Source organism: Lepidochelys olivacea (genome assembly GCF_965140295.1).
Source record: "Lepidochelys olivacea isolate rLepOli2 genome assembly, chromosome: 16".
Taxonomy (NCBI): Eukaryota; Metazoa; Chordata; order Testudines; family Cheloniidae; genus Lepidochelys; species Lepidochelys olivacea.
This window is the reverse complement of record NC_140426.1, coordinates 28,433,621-28,452,861: the sequence shown is the minus strand read 5'-3', so window position 1 is coordinate 28,452,861 and position 19,241 is coordinate 28,433,621. Positions and strand designations below refer to the sequence as shown.

The following is a 19,241-nucleotide window of genomic DNA, read 5'->3' as shown; positions in this document are numbered from 1 at the left end:
CGGTGGGTGTGATATATCTTGACTTTAGCAAAGCTTTTGATACAGGGGAAGGAGTGCAGTGGGGATGAGGCCTGGGGCAGAGCCAGGGGTCGAGCACCCCCCAGCAGTTTGGCAGAGCACAAAAGAGTTGTAATTTGGAGTAAATTGCAACTGCAATTTGTTGAAGACTGGACTGCAATGAAGCTGGTAGTTTGTAAACAAATGACTCTGACTATGTATATGGTTTACCAGGCCATCCACCAACCAGCTGCCCAGGGGATGGGATCCTACACTATTTTCAGCCTCCCACCAGGGTAATTTTTGTGTGTTCCTCAGTGGGGGTCTTTGTCACACATTATGTACTATATGAAAGGGGCACAGGACGCTGTCGTGGAACAAAGCGGCTGGATGAATCTTGCAGACCGCTACAGCAGAGCGTGATTTGGAGGTTGTCTGCCAGGGACCTTGTAAATCATGTTTGTATTCCTACCCTAGGAACCCCGCGCCGCAGCCGGAAGCTCCCCTCAGGCTGCTTCGGCCTCAGAACTACAGATCCCGCTATGCACCGCTGGGGGGCGGGGTCTGTGGGAACAGCTGGGCGGAGCAAGCTGGTAGGTGGTTTGGCGAGCTGTGATTGATGCGCCGGGGGATGGGGGGAGACTCCGGGTCGGGTTGGGTCCCACCGCCCGGGGGACGGAATGTTCTCTGAGCTGAGCCACTGTCGGTTGCTACTCCCAGCGGGAGAACCGGTTCCTGACGGGGGAGCGGGAGGCATGAGCGGCGCGCAACTCCCATGGAGCTGAATAGCGCCCAGGATGCTTCCACACGATTCCTCAGCATCGCCCAACGGTAACTGAGGCTGGGGGGTGGGGTCTTCCGTGAGGCGCGGGGCGTGTCCACAGTATTGGGCTCCCCGGCGGCCGGAGGGTGTGGGCGTTGAGGGGGCTCACGCTCTTCCCGCCTTGAACAGAGACGGGAGCTGTGGGCCTTCTTCCATCTCACTCCCGCCGGGAGACCCCTGGGCGGTCGTGGGGATTGCTTGGGCCGTCGGTGGGGCGGGAAGGCTTGGCTGGGGCGGGGGAAGTGTAACGGAAGCTGTTGTTGTGTGGGACAAGTTTATGAAAGAGGGTTAAAAATCAAGGGGTCATGTTGGAATGCTGTAGTAAGGTGGAGTCGTGCTGCTGGACAGCAAGGGGAATTCTGAAATTTGGCCTGGTGGGATTGGAGCCGGTTACAGATGGGGTAGTGTATTAACTGGTTGGGGCAGGTGTCTGTGTTCTAAGAAGTGGGCAATGATTTGAAAATGAGAATGAAACTGAGTTAAAATGTACTAATTATGAAGCAGTCACTGTGGAAAGCTCTAGAACATGCCAGTGTGTTCCCACTGCAAATTTATTTATTTTATAGTGACTGTAACTATACCTGCTTTCTCTGTGGAACACTTAGAAGATGGGCCTATACTCTGAGGGACTTATAAATGTAGATATAACATACACTTGGAAAGGGAGGGCCAGTGAAGGATGCAGGTTATAGAGCTATGATTACACAGATACTCTTCTCTCTTTCTACGCCCCCCAAAAAGCCCCAAACAACACAGTGTTCCTCTCTTAGATTTACAATCTTAGGGCGCCGCTAAATTAGAAAAGGTTCACCAATTTACATCATTTTTAAATTATCAAACTGATTGAAGTGAGGGTTAATCCAGTGTAAATGCATTTATGCTAGGAATTTGCCCCAGTTTGACTAGACTGATTTGAAAGCAATTTAGTTAAAGTAGCACCACTTTTTTAATGTAGACTAGGCCTGTGTCTAAGGAAGATGTAATGGGTTGGTGAATCAAATAAAGGGGGGAGGAATAAGGATGGTTAATAGTAATATGAGCCTGTTTTTGTGCACACAGCTAGACTATGAAAATCCATGGATATACAGGTTTGGTTTATTATTTGTTGGCAGCTATTGGAGTCCCTCCTGATTCCCTCACTATGTTTGCTCTTGGAGGGAGACCATTGTGGTGATGGTAGTGGAAATACCAACTTCTACAGAAAATATAACAGAATTTCCCCCCATTAGTTGGGACTTCGGTGGTTTTTTGCCTTTGTTTGCAGCATGGGTATGGTTTAGCTGCCAAGATCTGGGCATATCACTCCTAATCGATTCTCTGACATTGTAGGGGCCTTGGGCATTCAGGGTATCTTAGTCTCTCCCCGTTCTGTCCTACTGGCATACAGTTTAGTCTCCTGAGGACTGAAATGTTTTAGTCTGACTCTGACTAAAGTGTTTGGGCTTAATATAGTGGTATCTGCGTGAAAAGTAATGGCGTGTGGCATACAGGAGGTCAAACTAGGAGTCTAATGGTCCCTTCTGGTCTTAAACTCAGTGAAACTAGGAAACGATAGGGGGTGCCTGCCCCTCACAGCCACTAGAGAGATCCACATTCCCTTGCTTTGGAAGTGTGGATTGTGAAATGGCCTTTATGACCTAAACAACACGTTAATTAAATATATATGTTCAGAAACATACTAGCCAGAGGTCAGCTGTATGAGCACCTGAAATGAGGATGGGGCATTTCCAGAGGGAAGATGACTCCAGGGAATATGTCATTCCTACCAGAGATGATTTATCCTTGGCACTCATAAAATGCCTGTGTCATAAACTCATCATGATTTCAAAGTTCCGCTTTTTGGACCTGTCAGTGTTAGAAGCAAGTGCACCATATCTCACTGAAAACCTAGAATTTCTCTTGTCCAGTGGTATAAGCTCTTGTTTACTAGTCATGATGGGTTGTGAGGCATGTGACCTTACACTTTGTGTATTATTGCATATTATCTGTAGTGTACTGTAGACAAATGTATATTTGGAAGGAAATTACATATTTGTGAAATAGAGAACTATTGTGACAGTCAGCTTTTTTTAAGCTGCTCAGAAGGTTTGAAATGGTAGAGGCAAGTGAATTTGTGAATAGAGTGCAGGTGAGATTGTGAAAGATACTTGTTAAATGCAATGTATCACATTGCTCTGCAGTTGATTGAATTGACACCATTTCACAAATATGTAAAAAGAAAAGGAGTACTTGTGGCACCTTAGAGACTAACCTCCTAGGAGAGTGATCACTTTAGATAAGCTATTACCAGCAGGAGGGTGGGGTGGCGGGAGGTAGTTTTTCATGCTTTGTGTGTATAAAAAGATCTTCTACACTTTCCAAAGTATGCATCCGATGAAGTGAGCTGTAGCTCACGAAAGCTTATGCTCAAATAAATTGGTTAGTCTCTAAGGTGCCACAAGTACTCCTTTTCTTTTTGCGAATACAGACTAACACAGCTGTTACTCTGAAACCTGTCACAAATATGTATATTTAATAATATACAAATGTAATAAAATTTATTTTACTGACATGTTTTATTGCTTCGGTGATGTGACTACACTGTGAAAGCTTCCTTGTCGTTCAGATGCTTTTTAAAATACTTTGCACTAAGGAAGACTTGTGGTTGAAAGGTCATTTTTTGGATTTGGGGGCACTGTATGTAATGGAATACTTGTATTTCTAAGTTTTGTGTGTATTCTTTTAGTTTGTCTTTTGGGGCCATTGTGTGGTGGGTGTGTTAGAGCCTTCCTTAAATGATTGTTCAGATTTTAGCTTTTTAAAAATTTTGTTATTTCGGATCCACTTGAAAACATAAATTCAATTACCCCTGCCCCCTTTTTAAAGAGCTTTTAATTGCTTTCCCAAATGCAGAATTTGGTGATGTATTTTTTGGTTGGGTTTTAGGCTGGATGTTCTTTCAAGTTGTAAACTTCAGTTATTCTATCTTTTACATGCATAGTGTTTTGCATAAATAAAGCTGGGCAACTTTAACTGTAACTGGCAAAATGTAGGTAAGGAAAATAAAACTGACAAGGAGAAGAGACAAAAAAGTGTTACAGTGAGGTTTGTGGCTCCTGTCTTGTTTGTTAGTATTCTCTGTAGGGCAAGTTGTGTAACTATTCAGTTTTTGTTTGGGAATATTTCTAAAGTATATTGGACAATTGTTTTATTGTTTGACTGTATTAGTTATTCCAATCTTCATTATCAGTATGTACTGGGTGGGGAAAAAAAGCTTTCTGTATTACTGCAAAACCCAGTAAAAGTGCTCTGGCTCATGTGTATGGTCCACTCAAAATGTTCTGTCCGGTGGCACCTTAAAGACTAACAGATTTATTTGGGCATAAGCTTTCGTGGGTAAAAAACCCACTTCTTCAGATGCATGAAGTGAAAATTACAGATCTAGTCATAAATATATATTGGCACAGTAAGGTAACTCCCTTCTCTTCATGTGTCAATATATATTTATGTCTGGATCTGTAATTTTCACTCCATGCATCTGAAGAAGTGGGTTTTTACCCACGAAAGATTATGCCCAAATAAATCTGATAGCCTTTAAGGTGCCACCGGACTCCTTGTTGTTTTGTGGATACAGACTAACACGGCTACCCCTCTGATACTTCAAAACGTTCTGTATGTAATGAAGACTCAAGCACTTTGAGAAGTCATTCTTTTACTGCTTCTTGGGTGGTCTAAAAAGAGTCAAAAGAAAAGGAGTACTTGTGGCACCTTAGAGACTAACCAATTTATTTGAGCATGAGCTTTTGTGAGCTACAGCTCACTTCATCGGATGCATACGATGTAGCTCACGAAAGCACATGCTCAAATAAATTGGTTAGTCTCTAAGGTGCCACAAGTACTCCTTTTCTTTTTGCGAATACAGACTAACACGGCTGTTACTCTTAAAAAGAGTCAATAGCTTAATGTATATGCACCTTTTATTCTGTAAACTGGTGATTGTCATTTCCAGGGCTGCCAAGCCTTGTAACTTTCTAACCCATAGGTTCAGTTTAGATTTTGAACATATGGCTATTTATATGATATGCAGAGTGCTCTGTCGAGGCTGTGCTTTATTAATTTTGAACAGGCTGATTTGTTGACTGCTCCCTCATCACCAATGTTAGAGACCTCCCCATAGCCTTTTAAAGAGTGCTTACGGATTGAAAAATCACTGTGCTTTAAATAAAAATAAGCATCTTCTTTCTCACAGATCTGTTTCCTGGATATATGCAAAGTCATATAGGTGCTTACCTTACTGATTGTTCACTGACAACTCTGTGTTAATGAAGTTATTTAAGGTTGCCCACTGGTATCTCATGCCCTTCCAGAGCACTGAGTTCAGCAAAACTCAAACTCCATTATTCTTTAGCAATACAGAGCATATACCCCTATGGAATACTGAACTGGCTTTATTTTGGTTTGTGCATCAACAGAATTTCTAACAAATTTACAATTGTGGAATCTTTACATGAAGGGGGGCAGTGATGTATACCTTAACTGCACTGTAAGTACCCCTATCAAACACTCATCGGTTAGGGGTCAAATTGCGGAGGGAAGGTGTTGGTACCCTTCCAAATTCCACCCCCAAAATAAGCTTTGTCCATGTGAATCACCAAAATGAGACACTACTCAGAGTACATTGTGTAGATATGACTGTGCTTTTTGAGCTCTGCTTGGTTCCCAGTTGTTGGGGCTTGAATGTGTCTATGACCTCTGCTGAGCTCCTTGGGCTTGACCGTGGGGGAAAAAAAATAGCTGGCAATATCTCCAAAACACCGTTCACTTGGATGAAAATGAGATGTCACTCTCAGTAAATTGTGCAGATTTGTGATCCTCCCTGTCCATAAGAAATAAAATATTAACAATCATGGTATTTAAGTTAGCATCTTTAGGCATTGGAGTTAACATATCAGTGAGATGAATGGGGCAGTTGACACCTCTGAGTTATTTTATTCTTTGCGGATTTGCATAGATGTGTCTGCATCAGTTACACTGTTTAAATTTTTGAAGTTTTCTTCGCATCCATAATTGCTAGAGGATTACATTTTGTTTGTTAATGTTTTTTAAATGAAAGATGAGAGAGCCGCAGTTTCACAGAAGTGCTAATATGCTTTATTTCTGTGGACCATCTCAACCTGAGCTATGTGTGTTGGATCAGGGTACTGCTTCTGTGAGAGATATAGAATGGGTACATCATGACTTGCTGATCAGTGGTCTAGTTTGTAGCACTTCTTTTTTTTTTAATTTTAACTTGCAAACTGAGCAAATTTGCTCAAGTCATGGAGGAAAAATAAACGTGGGATCCCTCCAATGAAATGTCAGTGAAACCATTTTCTGGGGATGTGATGTTATTGACATAAACTGTGACCGTATAGATCATTGTTGCAACCACTGTTATATATTTGCAGCAAATATTGTACAAAGGTTGTTGTGTGAGGTGTCTGAGAAGGTTATGATTTGCTGGTTATGATTATGCTGTCTGTATGTGTGGCCTTTTTGTAGTTGAAGTTATAAATATTGGCTATGTACTTGTATCTCATTGTGTTTGATTCTAAATAGCATTTAGTGAAGCATTTGGTCAGCTTCTTGAGAAAGGAATTTGCAAATTAAGTGCCCAATCAAGAAACACTTAACTGACAATGGACCTTGGGAGACTCCAATCCACATAAGAAGTCTTCCTGGGAACGTTCAAGGTAGCATGGGAGCCATGGCTGTTGCCTGTAAAGAACTGAGTGTTGCATGGACATGTGACTTGCCCATTTGTCTCTAAACTCCACCTTGCTGCTGTGATTTTCCACAGTAAGAACAAAGGGGTGTCCTTCCACAGGGCAGAGAATATAAAAGGCCCTGGAAACTCCTCCATTTTGTTTTCACTCCTGCTTCATACCTCTGGAGGAACCTTGCTACAAACTGAAGCTCTGAACAAAGGACTGAATGACCCATCCCAGCTGTGGATGTACTCCAGAGACTTGATGTGAACCTGCAGTTTATTCCATCACTGCTACAAGCCTGAACTGAGAACTTTGCTATTACTGTATGTAATTGATTTCATTTAACCAATTTTAGCTCTCATCTATATTTCTTTCTTTTTATGAATAAACCTTTAGATTTTAGATTCTAAAGGATTGGCAACAGTGTGATTTGTGGGTAAGATCTGATATATATTGACCTGGCTCTGGGGCTTGGCCCTTTGGGATCAAGAGAACCATTTTTCTTTTACTGGGGTATTGGTTTTCATAACCATTTGTCCCAATAACAGCTTTGAGCTGTAACTGCCCTGCTGTAAGCAATTTATCCTGAATTGATACTCTCAGTTGTGTCCCACCAAAGGCAGCATCGTTACAGGAGATGAAGGAAGAGATAAATTAATATCAATTTATAGGAGTCCCTGTGTGGATGGTTTGAGGGAAGGACTCTCCTCCCCTCACACTTACCAGAAGGAGGCTTGCTCAGTGATCAAGAGAGGATTTCCTTTAGTTTCTGGGAGGGGCTGAATGGAGAGATACTGTAACGTCTACATAATATTTGGGATGTGTTTGCAGTGATCATTCAAGATCAGAGAATATGACTCACCTTTAAGGGTATCCTTCATATTTGCTTGTCTCTGTTATCTTTCTCCATCGGCTACATAAAATCATAGAAATGTGGGGCTGGAAGGGACCTCCAAGAGGTCATCTAGTCCATCCACTGGCTTTCCACTGGTTTCCACATGGAAACTGAGGATTTGCAAGCTGAATTAACCGTGGTTGCGATTCCTCATAATCTCACAAAAATTATTTTGGGGAACAGCTTTTTTAATGTGGCTCAAGCTGTCCTGGGGTCTGGCAGCAGCAAGAAGGAATCTCGTGCTGAAGCCCCAGAGAGGAAAAAGTAAAGTTACAGAAACTGCTGGGGAAATGGGAGAGTGTCTCTTTGCTCCACTGTTGTAGAGGAATTACTGTCTGCTGACAAGGGTGGGAGTGGTTGAGGTCAGCTCTTATCCCAAGGCTAAAACAGGCTTTTCTCCAGGGTGGGTGTGTGTGTGTGTGTGGGGGGGGGGGGGATGGGAATGTTTTGCCTGATGGTAGGAAGACTGTCCAAGTTGCTGGCTGCCAGGAAGTTGCAGTTAAGCAAGGAACAGGAGTCACTCTAAAATGCATAGAAAAATGTGTCCTAGAGGAAAGCCCAGAGAAAAATGATGGAGTCCTAAAGACTGCTGCAGTGGATGTGGATTCCATGGGCTCTGTAACCGGAGGCAAACCCAATTCAAAGAGGGAGGAGAGTGCAATGCCTACCAGTATGGGGAAGGGCGGGGGGGAGTCTGTTCTGTCTGTCAGTTGTGAGCTCACAGCTGAACAGGGGATAGATTCCACTCTAGGGAGCACAGGGTGTATGTCCTAGAGGGGGGCCCAGAGAAGGAAGTTAAGGAGGAATGTGGGGGAGTACAGGGATGTCTCCCCATTAATTACAGGGGAAGGCTTGCCCAGGAGAAATTTTGCTGGATCTGCATCTGTAATCCCAGGCACCTCACCTGTGGCTCAGGTTTTAAGAGGGAACTGTGTAACTGTCCTCCTGGAGGGGAGCAGCCACACAACTGACCACCTGGGGACAGAGAGGGGGGACAGAGGGTTCCCCAATCCAGGCCCCACTTTTGCAAAATGTTGTTCCTGCTGTACTTGTGAAAACTAACTCTGTTCCTTTAAGGCAGGGGTAGGGGTTTCTTCCAAGCATTTTGGTGTCAGTGGATATGCTAATGAACCCCCTGCTGAAGGTGAACCCCTCCAAGAAGGTTGGTGGTGATTGGACATCTAACATAGTGAATACCAGTGGAAGTGAGGTAGGATCAGAAGAGGCTAAAATAGGGAAAGAACAAGTTAAAAATTACTTAAACAAATTAGATGTCTTCAAGTCACCAGGGCTTGATGAAATGCATCCTAGAATACTCAAGGAGCTGACTGAGGAGATATCTGAGCCATGAGCAATTATCTTTGAAAAGACATGAATATCTTATAATCCCCCATCAGTCATGCCAACAATAATAAATTTCAGGGCTGCAGGTGAACTATTCAAGCAGTACCTGTTACCTGATAGTGTTTTAAAGAAAGTCACACCACTGAACTGGTGGAAGTCACCAGCTAAACACTTGGAACGAGAGTTTCTTGAAGTACTAACTCAGCTTTTGACATAAATAACCTCTTCTGCAGGCACAGAGAGAATATTTTCTTCATGTGGACTAATTCATTGAAACTTGAAAAATCGATTGGGAGTCGAAACATAGGAAACTTGTCTTTCTCTTTTGGTCTATCAATAAAAATGAGGGAAGGGATGAGATCTACTAGCTTTATAAGTTTAAAGGACAGCCTAACTAATTTATTAGACTGTCCTCATTCTCTTGAAAATGAGTGAATAAGAACTTAAGCTCTAGTTATTTTCTATTCAGCATATTTGAAAATTTTCCTAGGCTGACCTGAAATAATCAGTTTAATTCACTGACTACAATTAACCCTTGTGTTCAATAAATGTAGTTGTAAATGTGAAATGTTTTGATAAGAGGGGTTAATGTATCCAAAACATTTAAGGTTGTTTAACAAAATTTCAGTTACCATCCTAATGCATCTTGACAATAAGTTAATTATGTAGTAAATAAGCAATATATCATTCACCATTTTCTAGCATACTAAAAATGTACAATTAAGAATCTGAAAACATTAAGCTTTATAATTGTTTAAGATAAATATAAATAGTTTTTGCTGCCTATGAGGGCACACTATAAGATATACTAAATTTAGTGTAAAGGCTCTAGCTATAAATCAATACAATGAGAATGCACTTCTCTTGAGAAAATAACTGAAGTACAAATGGAAAAGTTGATGACTTAAGGAGGCTATCCATTTGGTGATTATATGATGATTTAAATTGTTAATTTAAATCACCATGATTTAAATTAAAATCCACCATGATCAAGAATGAAACCGATTTCACAGGAGAGACTGAGCAGCCCAGCATCAGAATATCACATAGTCCAGCAGCTAGGACAGACACTTGAGAAATGGCAGATCCCTGCTCAGATCCATGCTGCCTCTCAAGTGGAATGGGGTCTTGAATGAGGAGGTATCCCACCTTCCAGGTGAGTACACTAACCAGTGGACAAACAGAAGGGAGGTTGTAGCCCTCATCCTCCCTCTCACAAAAATGTTGTAGATGCCTAACACCAAGAAAGGGCTTGCAGCTGAGAATCCCCTGCAGAAGGAGGTGTTTCCTTGCCGCCTGGATTTAGGTGGCTATCTCTGAGAGGGGTGGGATTTAGTACAGACCCCTTGGCTTGGCATCTCCCACTGCCTAGCTTAGGTGAGGAGCTGCCTAGGGAGGTGAGTTGTCTTTTGTGGATCATATTTTGAGTGCTTGTTCACATCCGTTCCATCTCTCCCCATTCATTTTTGTGTAGGGAACATTCATGCTGAACTCAAGCTTTGTGCAGCCTGGTGATTTTCTAGGCACCTAAAAATTAATTGTGGCAATGCTCAGCATTGGCATGCCAAATTTCCATTGTGACTCTAGCCATAAACTGATTACTTCTTGCCCTAACTTCGATGGGCATGGAGAACTGTTAATCAGAGTCCTCTTACCAATCTTTTATAGAATTGAAGACTGTTATCAGCTGTCTCTTCTTTAGACTAATCATACCCCATTTGATTAACCTTTCCTCACAGGTCATGTTTTCTAAACCTTTTATTTTTTTTTGCTCTTCTCTGAACTCTGTTCAGTTTGTTGACATCTGTAATAAAGTGTGGTGCCCAAAACTGGACACTGAGTTTCCCAGCTGAGGCCTCACAGGTGCTGAGCAGTTATCTCCCATCTTACATACGACACTCCTGTTAATAAATCCCAAATTTAATTTGTCTTTTTAGCTGTAGCATCACATTGTTGACTCGCATTCAATTTGTGATCAACTATAACCCTCAGATCTTTTTATGTAGTTATTCTGCATTTTGTGTTTGTGCATTGGATTTTTTGTCTTTTGTAAGTGTAGTACTTTGCGTTTGTCTTTACTGAATGCAATCTGATTGATTTCAAACCTTTTCTCCAATTTATGAAGATAATTTTGCATTCTAATCCTGTCCTCCGAAGTACTTACAACCCCTCCCAGCTCGGTGTCCTCAACAGATTTTATAAGCATAGTCTCTGTTCCATTATCCAAGTCATTAATAAAAAATATTGAATAGTGTCAGGGCCCACTTAATATGTCTTCCCAGCTTGACAGTGAAATATTGACAACTACTCTTGAAGTATGATCTTTCAAACAGTTGTGCACACAGTAATTTCATCTAGGCCATATTTCTCTAGTTTGCTTATGATAATGTCATGTGGGACAATGTCAAAAGCCCTACTAAAGTTCAGATATATTATGACTATTTCCCCCTCTTTCACTATGCCTGTTATTCTGTCAAAGAAGGAAATTAGGTTAATTTGGCATGATATTTTTTTCTTGACAAATCCATGTCAAATCCATGGCTATTACTTATCACCTTATTATCCTCCAGGTTTGAAAAAATTGTTTTATAATTTGTTCAGGTATCTTTGAGTATCAAAGGCAGACTGATCTATAATTCCTTTTCCCCTTTTTGAGGATATGCACTTTGTTTTCCCTTTTCAGTCACCAGCTAATGGTTTAGAGATTGCTTTGGCAAGTTCCATAAGTACTCAAGGGTGAATTTCATCCAACCCTGCTGACTTGAATACATCTAATGTATCTAAACATTCTTTAACCTGTTATTTCCCTCCTTTGTCTTGTTTTCCTTTTCTTTTGTTATTGTTATGCATCTTGTCACAATTAATCTTTTTAATGAAGACTGAAGCAAAAAAAGCTACAAACGTTTCAGCCTTTTCTATATTATCTGTTGTTTGCTCCCCTTCCCTCTTCAGTAGTGGACATACTTTTCTTCATTATTCTCATACTTCTAATGTATTTAGAGAACCTCTTCTTCTTGTCTTACATTCCTTCCTGGTTGTAACTCATTTTGTGCCTTAGCCTTTCTGATTTGTTTCTACATGCTTGTGCTGTTTTTTTTTATACCCATTCTGAGGAATTTGTCCTTATTTCCAATTTTTATGATTCCTTTTTGATTTTTCAGGTCATTTAAAAGGTCCTGATGCAGCTATATGGGTCTCTTACTATTCTATCTTTTCTCTGCATTTGAATAGTTTGCTGTTGTGACTTTTAATATTGTTCTTTTTAGAAACCAGCCGCACTCCTGAACTCCCATTTATTTAAGATTTCCTTCCCAAGGAATCCTACTTCTGAGTTTGTTGAGTCTGCTATTATGAAGTCCTTGTCTTTTTTCTGCTGTTCATTCCTTTCCTTAAAATTACGAAGTCTATCATTTCTTGGTTACTTTCACCCAAGTTGACTTCCAGCTTCAGATTCTCAACCCATTTCTCCCTTTTAGAATCAAATCTAAAAAGCCACCCTCTAGCTACATCCTCTACCTTCTGAAACAAAATGTTGTCACCAATGTATTCTAAGAACTTGTTCAACAAGGAGTCTGGTGGCACCTTAAAGACTAACAGATTCCTTTGTGCATAAGCTTTTGTGGGTAAAAAGCCCACCTCAGATGCATGGAGTGAAAATTACAGATGCAGGCATTATTATACTGACAAATGAAGAGAAGGGAGTTACCTCACAAGTGGAGAACTAATGTTGACAGGGCCAATTCAATCAGGGTGGATGTAGTCCACTCCCAATAATTGATGAGGAGGTATCAATTCCAGGAGAGGGAAAGTCGCTTTTATAGTGAGCCAGCCACTCCCAGTCCCTATTCAAGCCCCAGTTAATGGTGTTAAATTTGTGAATGAATTTTAGTCCTGCTGTTTCTCTTTGAAGTCTGTTTTTGAAGTTTTTTTTTTAAGGATGGCTACTTTTAAATCTGTTATAGAATGTCCAGGAAGATCGAAGTGTTCTCCTACTGGCTTTTGTATATTACCATTCCTGATGTCCGATTTGTGTCCATTTATTCTTATACGTAGAGCCTGTCTGGTTTGGCCAATATACATGGCAGAAGGGCATTGCTGGCACATGATAGCATGTATCACATTAGTAGATGTGCAGGTGAATGAGTCCCTGATGGTGTGGCTGATGTGGTTGGGTCCTCTGATGGTATTGCTAGAGTAGATATGGGGACAGAGTAGGCAATGAGATTTGTTATAGTGATTGGTTCCTGAGGAGAGGCTGTGGGTATTTGGGCTCAGGGTCGGAGCGGGAGAAGAGGTGGGTATCTGGGCTGCGGGGGGGCAGCAGCTGGGCAGCAGCTGGGCTCTGAGTGAGAGGGGGCTTGGGTGTATTGGTTGGCTGGGGTGGGGCACCATGGCTGGGTTCTGGTGGGGAGGGATTGTGGGTGTCTGGCCCTCCGACTGGGCTTGGGGAAAGAAACAGGAACTGGGATGTCATAGGGGTTTCTTTAACTCTCTGCTCCTGGGGGAGCTTTTGTGTGTGTCTGTATTGTTAGACATACTTGCTGACAGGTATTTTGAAATAAATTACCAAAATAATTGAAACTGGTGTGATTGTGTAGTGTTATTTTGGCAAATAATATTTGCAGAATTTTTAATTTTTTGGTACAGAATGCTCCAAGAAGTAGCGCATGCATGTGCTGAGCGAGATGAGCCTCCTTTGAGAATAACTATACTAACTGTATGTATTTGGAGTTCAGAGGTCACATTGAAAAGTACTTAGAAATACTAATAGATGGGGTCCACTTCAAGTGTGCAAAGTAATCTACTCAGAGTAGAATAATTTTCATTAAGCATTCTTTTCTAATGTGGAGCCAAATTCCAGCATGTTTGTGCAATTTATTTTTCCAAATCTTATACAACCCTTTTTTATCCTCCCCAATAAAAAGAAAAAAAAAAAAACACTTGATGCAGACACCAAGGATGGACCTATGATGTAAAAGTAGGACTGTCAAAAATTTTTTAAAAAATCGTGATTTATGAGATAAAAAACCTCGATTAATCACAGTTTTAATTGCACTGTTAATAATAGAATACCATTTATTTAAATATTTTTGGAGGTTTTCTACATTTTCAAGTATATTGATTTAAATTACAACACAGAATAAAAAGTATACAGTGCTCACTTTATACTATTTTTGATTACAAATATTTGCACTGTAAAGAAACAAGAAATAATATTTTCAGTTCATCTTATACAAGTACTGTAGTGCAATCTTTTTATTGAGAAAGTACAACTTACAAATGTAGATTTTTTTTTTTTTGGTTAAATTGTTTTGTTTTTGTAGTTCTGTAAAACATTAGCGTCTACAAATTCGCTTAGTCCTACTTCTTGTTCAGCCAATTGCTAACACAAACAAGTTTGTTTACATTTATAGGAGATAATGCTGCCCTCTTCTTATTTACAATGTCACCTGAAAGTGAGAACAGGTGTTTGTGTGGCATTGTTGTAGCCGGTGCTGTAAGGTATTTACAGCCCAGATATGCTAAACATTTGTATGCCTTGTCATGCTTCAGCCATAATTCTAGGTGACATGCTTCCATGCTGATGATGCTCGTTTTAAAAAAAAAAAAAGCGTTATTTAAATAGTGACTGAACTTCTTGGGGGAGAATTGTATGTCGTCTGCTCTGTGGTTTTACCTGCATTTTGCCATATATTTCCTGTTATGGCAATCTTGGATGATGACCCAGAATATGTTCTTCAATTTAGGAACACTTTCATTGCAGATTTGGCAAAACGCAAAGAAATTACCAATGTGAGATTTCTAAAGACCTACAGCACTCGATCCGAGGTTTAAGAATCTGAAGTGCCTTCGAAAATCTGAGGGACGAGGTGTGGAACATGCCATCAGAAGTCTTAAAAGAACAACACTCTGATTCGGAAACTGCAGAACCTGAACCACCAAAAAAGTAAATCAACCTTCTTTTGGTAGCATGTGACTCAGATGATGAAAATGAACACACGTCAGTCCACACTGCTTTGGATTGTTATCGAGCAGAACTCGTCATCAGCATGGAATCATGTCCTCTGGAATACAGTAACTCCTCACTTAACATCGTCCTGGTTAATGTTGTTTTTGTTATGTCTCTGATCAATTAGAGAACATGCTCGTTTAAAGTTGCGCATTTATAACATAGTTTGGCAGCCGCCTGCTTTGTCCACTGCTTGCAGGAAGAGCAGCCTTTTGGAGCTAGCTGGTGGGGGCTTGGAACCAGGGTGGACCAGCAGCTCCCCTATCAGCTCTCCTAAGTTTCCTGTGTGGCAGCTGCCTAGCAGGCTATCAATTGCTGGGCACTTCAGGTGTCCCTCCCCCCACTGCCGTGTGCTGCTCCTGCCCTCTGCCTTGGAGCTGCTCCCAGGAGCCTCGTGCTTGCTGTGTGGGGGGGAGGGGGGGAAGGGGGACAGAGGGGTGCTGATGTCAGGGTGTCCTCCCCCCACTCCTATCCTCCCGCTCCTGTACCCCATCTCCACAGAGCGGGGGTTGGTGGACAGGACAGGGATCAGGATAGAGGAAGCTTGCTGGCAGCAGTTGCTGTCTCAATTTGCTGATCTGCTTAAAAAGGCAGTGTACTGAGAGTGGGATTAGCATACTTAAAGGGGCAATGCACATCTCTCGTGCACACACACACACACACAGCACTTTGGAAAGTGGAGGGAGTGGTGCACTCCAGTGGGATAGTGTGGGTTCATCATCACATTCAGTTTCCACAGGGAAACTGCCACTGCCAAGCTGTGTCTGCTCCCTCCATTTGTGCTGCCTCTTAGAGTGTGAGGCTACATTAACAACAATGTGTTAACCCTTGAGGGCTCAGCTGAGTGTGCTAGTTCATCATTTAGCAGTAAGGCATTCCCTGGGAAATTTCCCACCCTCTGACTCTACCACCTCAACTAAGCTTCGCAATCATCATTGCTGTGTACAGTATTAAATTGTTTTTGTGTGTGTGTGCGCACACATGCACGCAGATAGATAGATAGATATAGTCTTTTGTCTGGCAAAAAAAATTTCCTTGGAACCTAACCTCCCCCCATTTACATTAATTCTTATGGGGAAATTGGGTTTGTTTAACATCATTTCGCTTAAAGTAGCATTTTTCAGGAACATAACTACAACGTTCAGTGAGGAGTTACTGTAGTAAATGCAGCATGAAGGGGTATACAAATGTTTAGCATGTCGGGCATGTAAATACCTTGCAGTGCCGACTCCAAAAGTGCCATGTGAACACCTGTTCTCACTTTCAGGTGACATTGTAAATAAGAAGTGGGCAGCATTATCTCTCATAAATGTAAATAAACTTGTTTGTCTTAGCAGTTGACTGGAAAAAAAAATAGGACTGAGTGGACCTGTAGGCTCTAAAGTTTTACATTGTTTTGTTTTTGAGTGCAGTTATGTAACAAAAAAAATCTACTTTTGTAACTTGCACTTTCACAATAGAGATTGCCACTACAGTACTTGTATGAGGTGAATTGAAAAATACTGTTTCATTTGTTTCTTTTTTACAGTGCTAATATTTGTAATAATGTAAAGTGAGCACTGTATACTTTGTATTCTGTGTTGTAATTGAAATCCGTATATTTGAAAATGTACAAGAACATCCAAAAATATTTATAATTTTAAATTGGTATTCTACTATTGTTTAACATCGTGATTAATCACAGTTTTAATCACACTAAATTTTTTTTAATCGAGTTAATTTGTTTTGAGTTAATCGCTTGAGTTAACTGATTAACTGACAGCCCTCGGTATAAGCAACTGAAGACCGGTAATAATGAAAAGTGTAAAACAACTTTAACAAACCTTAACTGGCCTTGCTAATGTGCCACATAGAGTGTTATGTTTTGCAAGAAATGAATGCAGCGTTCCATGTACAGCTCTATGAGAGCTGTGTAGAGTGGGGCTATAACTTCCCAGATCCATAAAGCCACTGTGAATACAGCTCAAAATTGCAACAATTTCAATCTTTTTCCATTCTCTTCATCCATACATCTTTCCATGCCTCTAGTAATGTTCTCTGCCTGTATCTGGACCCCATCTGTTTCTGCTATATTTGTTGCAATGAGGTGATCAGAAGTCCAGGTGAGGGTGTATGATTGACTTGCATAATAGCATTATAATATATTCTGTCCCATCTCTTTACGTATCCTAACATTTTAGAGTGCTGCTGTACGATGAACAGAGGTCTTTGTTGAGCTGTCTGCAATGATGCCCATGTAGGTGGCTTTTCAGAGCGGTTACAGTAAATTAGAACCAGTAATGTATAGGCATAGTTCAGATTATTCCTTTTCATGTGTATTACTTTGTATTTGTCGATACTGTATTTCAACTACTATCATGCTACTTTTTCTCTCATTTACCTAGCTTTTTAAGACACCTCTGAAGTTCCTCAGTCTTCTCTTGTCTTGACAAGTATTTTTTTTTCATTGCCTTACCTCTTTCAACTTTCAGAATGCACCTTCTTCTGCAAGTGCTCCACTCTAGGTGTGCTAGCGCCTCCTGTGGCTTTGATTGACTACTTCTCATAGCAACATCCGTTCGGCCTGCACGTGCGTGATAGTCAGCCTTGTGCCCCATGCTGCTGTTATATAGCACTGCACGAGGGAACTTCCCTCTGTTCCTTCTCAGCATCTTTAGCCTGAGATGGAGATCTGACAGTTGTCCCTCTTGAGATTTCCTCAACTTTGTCCTTATTTCTTATTCTAGTAGATAGTTGAAAAAGGTCTTAGCATTAGTGTAATTAGTTAGTAATAGTAGTAGCTTTCCAGAGCCAGAAAAAACAGGGAGATAACATTTTATCTCATAAATAACACACAGCACACTCAGTATCGCAGGAGTTTTGTTTTCCTGTGGACCTGGCTATATCTGAGATGCCCTAGTCTCAGCTGCTTGGCTCCGACATACTGTCAGTACCAAAGACGTTGAGATTGCCTGAAGTTTGCCCAGTACTAACAGTTGCACCTCAGATTTCTCCAGGTGCTCCACCATTCAAGAGTCAGTTTGAGGAAGGGGATTCTGATGAAGGCCATGCCTCTGTGTCTCAAATATCAATTCAGGGTTCTCCCCCTCACTCCTATAGAGGCCCCGTTTCAGAAGTCTCTGAGTCTATAACTACATGTGCCACAAGATTGCAACCAACATCTTGCTGGTATGAGCACCAGGAGTGCCTCCTCATCCTATGTCTTATGCACCACCTCCTTAGCTATATTGGGACTCTTGGGCAGCCTGTCACCAACAATTCTCCATGGCATTGAGCACCACCCATCGCAGAGAGAGACAACATGCATCATCTGCTCCCTCTAAGAGACCTGACCTTCAAGAAGAAACCTTTGAGGAGCAGGAAGCTAGAGCAGATGAAGAGATCTTTCCTAGAGCGAATATCTCCATCTTCTGATGAAGTGAATACGGTTGAGGACCTTTTTTGATGGGTCTGCATTATTTGTGGACACCACGGCTGAATCTCTGCAAACGTTAAAGGACTCTAGGGCTACCGTATGTTATCATAGAAGATTAGGATTGGAAGAGTCCTCAGGAGGCCATCTAGTCCAACCCCCCTGCTCAAAGTAGGACCAACCCCAACTAAATCATCCCAACCAGGGCTTTGCCAAGATGGGCCTTAAAAACCACTAAGGATGGAGATTCCACCACTTCCCTAGGTGTAACCCATTCCAGTGCTTCACCACCCTCCTAGTGAAATGTTTTTCCTAATATCTGACCTAGACCTCCCACACTGCAACATGAGACCATTGCTCCTTGTTCTGTCATCTGCCAGCACTGGAAACAGCCTAGCTCCATCCTCTTTGGAATTCCCCCTTCAGGTAGTTGAAGGCTGCTATAAAATACCCCCCTCAGTCTTCTGTAGACTAAATAAGCCTAGTTCCCTCAGCCTCACCTCATAAATCATGTGCCCCAGCCCCCTAATCATTTTCGTTGCCCTCTGCTGGACTCTCCAATTTGTCCACATCACTTCTGTAGTGGGGGCCCAAAACTGGATGCAGTACTCCACATGTGGTCTCACCAGTGCTGAATAAGGGGGAATAATCACTTCCCTCGATCTGCTGGCAATGCCCGTACTTATACAGCCCAATATGCAGTTAGCCTTCTTGGCAACAAGGGCACACTCTTGACTTTCATCCAGCTTTTTGTCCACTGTAATGTCCAGGTCCTTTTCTGCAGAACTGCTGCTTAGCCAGTCGGTTGCCAGCCTGTAGCAATGCATGGGATTCGTCTGTCCTAAGTGCAGGACTCTGCACTTGTCCTTGTTGAACCTCATTAGATTTCTTTTGGCCCAATCCTCCAATTTGTCTAGGTCACTCTGGACCCTATTCCTATCCTCCAGTGTATCTACCTCTCCCCCCCAGCTTAGTGTCTTCTGCGAACTTGCTGAGGGTGCACTCCATCCCATCATTCAGATCATTAATGA

General features: G+C 41.7%; 1 protein-coding gene across 3 annotated transcripts in view; it reads left to right on the top strand.

Moving 5' to 3' along the window:
• Positions 1-573: 573 nt before the first annotated feature.
• GARNL3 (GTPase activating Rap/RanGAP domain like 3) overlaps positions 574-19,241 on the top strand; it is a 203,210-nt gene continuing 184,542 nt past the window's right edge. For 2 of the 3 annotated variants that reach the window (XM_084649927.1, XM_084649928.1), the window contains exon 1: positions 600-828. In XM_084649927.1, the coding sequence (XP_084506053.1) occupies positions 773-828 (56 nt within the window). In that variant the 5' untranslated portion in view covers positions 600-772. The other variant, XM_084649926.1, reaches the window with a different exon arrangement.